This window comes from Diplotaxodon limnothrissa, linkage group LG15 (genome assembly GCF_057381915.1).
Source record: "Diplotaxodon limnothrissa isolate DT_005_m linkage group LG15, D_limnothrissa_male_GT1.1, whole genome shotgun sequence".
NCBI classification, from domain to species: Eukaryota; Metazoa; Chordata; class Actinopteri; order Cichliformes; family Cichlidae; genus Diplotaxodon; species Diplotaxodon limnothrissa.
This window is the reverse complement of record NC_140610.1, coordinates 27,547,609-27,555,664: the sequence shown is the minus strand read 5'-3', so window position 1 is coordinate 27,555,664 and position 8,056 is coordinate 27,547,609. Positions and strand designations below refer to the sequence as shown.

The window sequence follows — 8,056 nt, the reverse complement described above, 5'->3', positions numbered from 1 at the left end:
TACACTTTCTGTTTCTCAGGTTGCTTGTGACCCTCTGCCACATTTAGCTTTTCCTGCCTTGTCTGCTAGCTCTGACTCTGTTTCTCCAGGGATAAAGAATGTTGCTCCTCTCGTGTTAACACTAGCTGATGCGAAGTCTGTTAACTCAGGTTCTGAAAACACTAAGACTGTGCATTCAATCACAACTGTTAAGGTTAAGTGCAACAAGTTACCGTCCGTCATGTGTAAACTGCTAGGGGAGCTCAGGTTGACTATTCCTGAGTTAGTTTCTCACCAAGTTGCCTCGGACACCGCCTGTGTTAACTCCCCAACTCCTGTACCTCCTATGTATAAGACTGTGGATGGTGTTTCTTCAGTCCTGAACTATGCTGCTCTCCAGCCTGTATATTTGGTTACCTCCTGTGTGCCCCTGTGTAACTGTGAGCCCTCGTGTTTTATTCCATGTCTTCCTCAGCCCGTTATGTCTGTGTTTTCTCCTGTACCTCCTATGTATAAGACTGTGGATGGTGTTTCTTCAGTCCTGAACTATGCTGCTCTCCAGCCTGTATATTTAGAAACGGTCTGTGTGAATGCTCCTGTTATTGTCTCTGTCACCAGCTCAGTGCTTAGCCCAGCAACCCGTTCAGTCACTGCCCACCTCAGCTGGAAGCCTTTGTGAGCCTTCTTCGCCAGCTGAGGATTACGCGGTGCTGACACACTTTAAACTGACTGTTTGCCCTACACAGCCCCAGCCGTTGCATCCTAAGCCGGCTGTGTGCCCTGTGCCGCTACAGTCAGCGCCCGCGGTGCCAGAGGTCCCCGCACCCGCTGGCTCTGCATCCGTCTCCGCTGGGGGTTCAGGGGAACCCCTCCAGCCTCTCTTCGTCTCCGCTGGCGGCTCTGGTCAGCCCGGCCAGCGCCGCCTCGTCTCCGCTGGCGGCTCTGGTCAGCCCGGCCAGCGCCTCCTCGTCTCCGCTGGCGGCTCTGGTCAGCCGTCGCCGCCGTTGCCGTTGCCTTGCGCGCGGCCGGCCTCCGGACCAGCTCTGTCTCCTGTGCCACCCGTCTGGTCGGCCCCCCGACCGTGTGGCCCGTGAACTTTTGTGCCTGTGGGCCCTGGGTCGGCCTCCTGACGTTTGTTATGAACTAGTGTCTTGTGCTCCGGTGTTTTCTGTTGGGGGTTTTGTTTCCTGTTTTGGTCCCTCCGTCCTGGTCCCCCGCCTCCCGCCCTGGGTGGGGTGTTTTCTGTTTTGCTTGTGTTTTGGTTCCTGGGTTTGGGCTGTCGGGTGCCAGCCCTTAAGGGGGGGGGGGTGATGTCATGGTCCCGGGCCATGTGGTCCCGGTATTCTCAGTTTTTGTATGTTTTGTATTTCATCCCCTAGTCATGCCTTGGTTCCTAGGTTCTTCTGTTAAGATGTTCCTTATTTGGTTACCTCCTGTGTGCCCCTGTGTAACTGTGAGCCCTCGTGTTTTATTCCATGTCTTCCTCAGCCCGTTATGTCTGTGTTTTCCCCGTGCTCTCTCTCCTCCTGTTTGAACCTCTGTACTTCCTGTTTGACTCTGCCTGTCTCCCGTCAGTGTTATGTTCACCCCGCCCTGTCTCGTTATGGTTATCTGTGTCAGCTGTGTTCCCCGTGTGTTCCCACTTTCCTCGTTAACCCTCTGTGTATTTCTGTCTGCGTCTCCCTCTGTTCGGCGTCGCATTCTCCCTCATGCTGTGTGTGATTCCCCCTGTGTTTCCTGGTGAACTTTATGTTAGTTTTTCCCAGTTTAGTTTTCCTATTATCTTTTGTCAGCAATAAAGCTGCATTTTGAGTTTATCCCTTGAGTCCGTGAGTTTTTGCGATTGGGTCCTCATCCTGCCTGCCACACAGCCGTATCATGACAAAAAGTTCAAAGCCATCAGGTGCTCAGTTTAGAAAAAAGAGAAAAGAAGAGGAGGAGAAACGAGCAAAAGATACAGGTAAGCAGATGTGTCATTGGATAATGGCAGGTCATCCTGAAACAATCAGAATCAGAATACTTTATTAATCCCTAAGGAAATAATGTGGATTACAGTTGCTCCAAGAAGAAATGGTAAAAATAGTAACAGTAACAGACTAAACTCCAAACAATACATTATGTTACAGATTTGAATAGTAATTAGTCATTGTCAATTGTTGATTTGTCCTGTTCTCATTGTATGACGAATTATGATGGCTGTTTGGTAGCCGTTTGCATACAATGCATACTCTCTCTCTCTTCAAATCAAATCAAATCAAATCACTTTTATTGTCACATCACATGTGCAGGCACACTGGCACAGCACATGCGAGTGAAATTCTTGTGTGCGAGCCCCACAAGCAACAGAGATGTGCAAACACAACAACACAAACGAGCAAAATACAAGAATGGCCAACCTGAAACTAATAAATATATGTACAATATATAATAGTGTATGCATTTCTGGATGTGTATACTAAATATTTTCCTGTGTGTGTGTGTGTGTGTGTGTGTATACACATTTTTACAAATTAAATAGTAAAAAAAAAAAAATATATATATATATATTATAATAATAATAATAAAATATATAAAATATACAGAGTTGAATATGTGCAAAACAAGTGGCATTTATATACAGTGTGGAGTGCATAATGTTGAAGTTCCAGTAGTGAAGCTGAGGTGTCTATGACGTGTTCAGCAGTCTGATGGCCTGATGGAAAAAGCTGTCTCTCAGTCTGCTGGTACGGGACCGGATGCTGCAGAACCTCCTTCCTGATGGAAGCAGTCTGAACAGTTTATGGCTGGGGTGACTGGAGTCCTTGATGATCCTCCCCGCTTTCCTCAGGCAGCGCTTCCTGTAGATGTCTTGGAGGGAGGGAAGCTCACCTCCAATTATCCTTTCAGAGCACCGCACTACTCGCTGGAGAGCTTTGCAGTTGTAGGCGGTGCTGTTGCCATACCAGGTGGTGATGCATCCAGTGAGGATGCTCTCAATGGCACAGTGATAGAAGGTCCTGAGGATGCGGGGGCTCATGCCAAATCTTTTCAGTCTCCTGAGAAAGAAGAGGCGCTGCTGCGCCTTCTTCACTGTTTTGTTTGTGTGTACTGACCACGTAAGATCCTCAGCCAGATGTACACCAAGGAACCGGAAGCTGCTCACTCTCTCCACAGCAGCGCCGTTGATGGTGATGGGGGTGTGTACTTCTCTGCACCTCCGGAAGTCCACTATCAACTCCTTTGTCTTTGCGACGTTGAGGGTGAGATGGTTGTCTTGACACCAGTGGGTCAGGGCGCTGACCTCCTCCCTGTAAGCCGTCTCATCACCGTTGGTGATAAGACCCACCACTGTAGTGTCGTCCGCAAACTTCACAATGATGTTGGAGTTGTTAGTGGCTGTGCAGTCGTAGGTGTAGAGTGAGTACAGGAGAGGGCTCAGTACACACCCCTGTGGAGCACCAGTGTTCAGTGTGATGGGGGATGAGGTGATGCTGCCCAGTCTGACCACCTGGCGTCTGTCAGACAGGAAGCTAAGGATCCAGCTGCAGAGGGAGCTGCTCAGTCCTAGATCCTGCAGTTTCCTGTCCAGCTTCGAGGGAACGATGGTATTGAATGCTGAGCTGTAATCTACAAACAGCATCCTCACATACGTGTCTCTCTTCATAAGTGTGTGTTTCTCTGGCGAAATTCAGTATGGTTCCGACAACAGTTTTATGTTAATGCACAATCCTTAATATGTTTTGTGTGTGTGTCTGTGTGTGTGTGTGTGTGTGGGGGGGGGCGCCAGAGGGAGTGTTCACCCGGGGCGCCAAACAGGCTAGGATCGCCACTGCTTACAATAGAAAATAGACATAAAAAATATTTATTCTGTGACCCCAGTTCCACTCAGTCTTGTTTTTCAACAGTAATCTGCTGAAATTAGCCGGGCTGCTTTCATCTTTAGCTGAGGAGAGAATTTAATTCATTTCACTAATCTAAGCAATTAAAAAGAGCCACTGAGGTTCAGCTTCAGACTACAGAATGAACACTTTACAGCTACACGCTACAGCTTAAATAAAAGCCCCCCCCGAGGTTAAACCTGGAACCTGGAACACTTAGCAGATGCTCTGAGGCCTCGCTTGGGTCTGACTCAGGTCATATTCCAGTACAAATACTGATTACCTGAAGATTATGGAGGCAAAGGTCAAAATAATAATGATGATTCTAGTTTCCACAGCAGGAAGTTCTGACTCTGCCTCCACCTGCAGGCCTGCGTCCGTGCTGTGAGGAGGCACAGTGGTTCTCCTTCTCAGTGAGTCAAACCTGAGCACCAGCACCCTTCAAAGGAGGCTCACCGCCACTTACATTCACCCCCACCAGCTTTCAGTCAGTGACAGCTTCACAGCAGCTACACCAACCTGTCTGTCGTCTCCAGCTCCTCCCACCCCCACCACCCAGGAACAAGAACCTGAAGGCATTCCCACCTGCAGAGTCGAGACAGAGGTGTTAATCCTGGACCTGGTGTAAAGACCTCAGGACCGGCTCCTCGCTCACTGACCTCCACCCCACTTTAAACTCCTGTGGGTGGTGTTAGAGCACCATCAGCATTATGTAGCTGAAGTGTGCTGATGAGCCGTTATGTAAGCCCGTGTCAGAGCCTGTCCTGTCCCACTGTGTGAAGGTTCACGCTTCAGCAACATCATTCTCCACCCACAGCCCGTGCACACCCAGCGTCCCTTTATTCTGCAGTGGAAGCACAGATTTCCTCGGACGCTGAAGGAAAATCAAGCCAGAGAGTTCATAACTGAGCACTGGTTAAGCAGAGATGTACTCACAGTACTGGAACATGGCTCGGGGACGCGGGCCGGACTACAGGAGATATACGGTGAGTATCACACAATGCAAACCACTCTGATCCTGCTACACGTGAGACAGATGAGCACAAACATCTGTCCTAGGTCTACGCTGAGCTCACTGTTGAATGTGCTTGGCATCATTTCTAAAGCTTGATTCAGACTAACTTCAGTCCGAACTGATCCTCAAGTCTTTTCGGTACATGTCGGTGTGGAGTTGCTTTTCTCCCACGGTGCACATCAGGTTACTGCGTAGGGTTAAAATGGCGTTCTGGTTATGGCGACGTATATTTCACACGGCAGCACGATGGCACAGTGGTTAGCACTGTTGCCGCACAGCAAGAAGGTCCTGAGTTCAATTCCACCATCAGGCCGGGGTCTTTCTGTGTGGAGTTTGCATGTTCTCCCCGTGTTTGCGTGGGTTCCCTCCGGGTACTCCGGCTTCCTCCCACCGTCCAAAGACATGCAGCTTGTGGGGATATGTTAATTGGATAATCCAAATTGTCACTAGGTGTGAATGTGAGGGCGAATGGTTGTCTGTCCCTGTGTGTTGGCCCTGCGACAGACTGGCGACCTGTCCAGGGTGTACCCTGCCTCTCGCCCTATGACAGCTGGGATAGGCTCCAGCACCCCCCGTGACCCTGAAAAGGATAAGCGGAAGTGACTGGATGGTATAGTTCACGTATAAATGTGTCAAACTTGCTTTGCTGTACTTTCATGCAGCTTTCATGTCTCGCTCTGATTGGCTTGATGAAAACAACCTGATTGCCCTGTTTTTGTTTTAATTAATTATCAAAATAAATATTTTGATAAACAACAGAATAAATATGTGTTGCTGTAGCCGACTCCTGACCAATCACAACAATCCATTTTACTCTGACCAAAACCCGACTCGTTTCAACAGAGGATGCCACATGACTCGAGCACGCCGAGGGTTTGGTTCCATCTGTTCTTCAGGTATCCACACTCCTGGGTTCTCAGTGGAACGCTGTTCACGCACAGCTTACCTGGTCAGTTTGGATTAAAGACATTTTCTATTGAAATTAGAAAACCCGAGACCAACAGACAAGACAAAAGTTAGAGCTGAAAGTAGAGACGGTTTCTACTGGTATGAGTGATCAACAGTCTATTGCTCCCTTTCTTTCACATGTGCTCAGTATTTATGCCCTTATACTTCTGTGTCTCTGAATGCATGCCCTGTTCTACACACTCCACATTAAATGTATATATGCACACCTGTATGCAGGTGGTGGAGGGGGACACGCCTCTTCCTTTGGGCTCCACCTGTTGCAGGAAACGCCTTCATTCTGCAGGAGAGGACGAAGAGGAGGAGTTGAGGAGGAGCTGCGCATCTCGGCCCAATCCCGAAGGCTCGCTGTCGGCTGGCGAGCTGAGCCGCTATGGCGAGCCTGAGGAGGAGGAGCTACAGAGACTGTGCCAGCGCTGCCACATCATGGCGTCCCAGCTGAACCGACAGGCTGCTGCTCTGGCCGACACCGCAGCGCTGAAGGTCAGAAACACATATGCACACACGTGTCTCGGAAACACGAAACCCGGCACCAGTGCAAGGACATCACTGATGTAGTTTCTGAATGTCTCTTTAGGCCTGTGGCGAGGGCGAATAACAGCGCCTGCCGAGCCACAGCCGCCTTTGAGGCGTGACCACAGGCTCCCATGAATAAACGTTAAGCTCTGTGGCACTCACAGATACGTCATATACATCCTGTATGTTCCACACGCTACAGTTTGTGGTTTTATTGATGTTTAGAAAAACGTTCCCATTAAAAGGAGGCTGGCTCCAGGCTCCAAGATTCACAGGGACTCTAACCCGTGTGTGACCACTGCACTCACCTGTTCTGTAGTTGTTTTCAGTTTGTTGTCAGTATTTGAGTGTATGTCGATGCAGGCAGGCCTGCGGTCTCTGATAACGCCGTCCACTCAGACTTCTCATCGTTTCCTTTGCTCATGTAGTTTGATGGAGTTCATGTTTCTGTATTTGCTATGAACTTTGATTGGGAGATTTGGAGGTCCACTTCCTGTCCTGGTGAATGTTTGACACTGAACTCCTTTGTCAGGCTTTTTTTTATATCAATGCATGAACATCAGAGTGGCTCACGTCTCCGTTGGGCCAAGCAAGCTTTGCTCTTCGCTCTCGCTCGCTCTGCAGAGCGGGTAGCTGTGATTATTCTGATGATCTCTCTGGTCACCGAGTCGCTGCTCGCTCTGCTGAACACAATAACATCACAAAGTCTGAATTACTTGTGTTCCTTCACTCGCCTCTTTAATCTCTTTTTTCCCCTCCATCTCGTTGTTATGTGTATTTTAAGTATATATTAGATCCAGAGAAAATAATTTTATCCTGGTATGCAGGAAGTATTTAGATCATGTATGGAAGGAAAAATTGTAAATTATTACTTGTAAATACTGAAATCCTTAAAATGAGCACTGACCGCCAGTTTGTGTTAGCTGAATTAGAACAGCCTTGTTCACTGACAGTCCGACGGATTAAAGTGTTTCCGGTCCGAGCATCTCCAGCGCTGGACAAGCCTCTCGTCTCTTTGTCTCTTTCATTGAACAGAAACGCATCTGCGGTCGTTCTAGCTCCAAGTTTAAAGGAAGTACAATGTAACTGCAGCCGTGGGACTCATGGTGTCCCGATCACTAAATAGACGAAGAATCCTTCTCAGTGTGGACATGAGGATCAGCAGCAGACTTATGGCTGACCTTGTGCTGCGGATGGATCGCCTCAGACATACTCTCTGCTGGACTTCGGTGCATCGTTTGTGTCTTCTTCCTGCCCATCAGGGACCCTCAATGTGAACAATTTAACCCTTAACCTCTATATTCCTGTTAATGTCTTCCTGTTAGCCTATCCAGAGCTCATTAGTTAGCAGTACGTCATCATCTGCCCTGATTTCACCAGCCCGCCAAACATCTCTGATATTTAGAATAAACTGATCATTGTGTGAGAGCTAAAAGGATCTGACTGGTTTGTCTGTTTGGACCCGGAAACGTCTCCTGGTGTCAGACTGATTTAGCTCGTGCATGGTGATGGGTATTTTATTTGGAGCAAGCAAAAACAATTTCATCAGTTTCTTCTCTGATTTCACGTAAATCTGCGCTAGAACTAAATTTCTACAAGTTTTCACATTTGCTTTAATCCTGAATCCTGTTTGATTATGGTATGCGCTACTGCTAAAGGTCTCGCTCCAGTAAAAGCCCTGAGGATGTGCTGTGTCAGCAGCAGCTTTATAAGCCTGACCTCA

The 8,056-nt window shown here is 48.4% G+C and overlaps 1 protein-coding gene across 1 annotated transcript in view; it reads left to right on the top strand.

Annotated features, from left to right (window-relative positions):
* The first annotated feature begins 4,762 nt into the window (after positions 1-4,762).
* The window catches only part of LOC146617679 (kinesin-like protein KIF26A), a 69,432-nt gene continuing 66,138 nt past the window's right edge, over positions 4,763-8,056 (top strand). Inside the window, exons 1-2 of the mRNA XM_085371907.1 lie at positions 4,763-4,822; positions 6,037-6,300. Of these exons, the coding sequence (XP_085228033.1) occupies positions 4,763-4,822; positions 6,037-6,300 (324 nt within the window). The remainder of the gene's footprint in view (positions 4,823-6,036; positions 6,301-8,056) is intronic.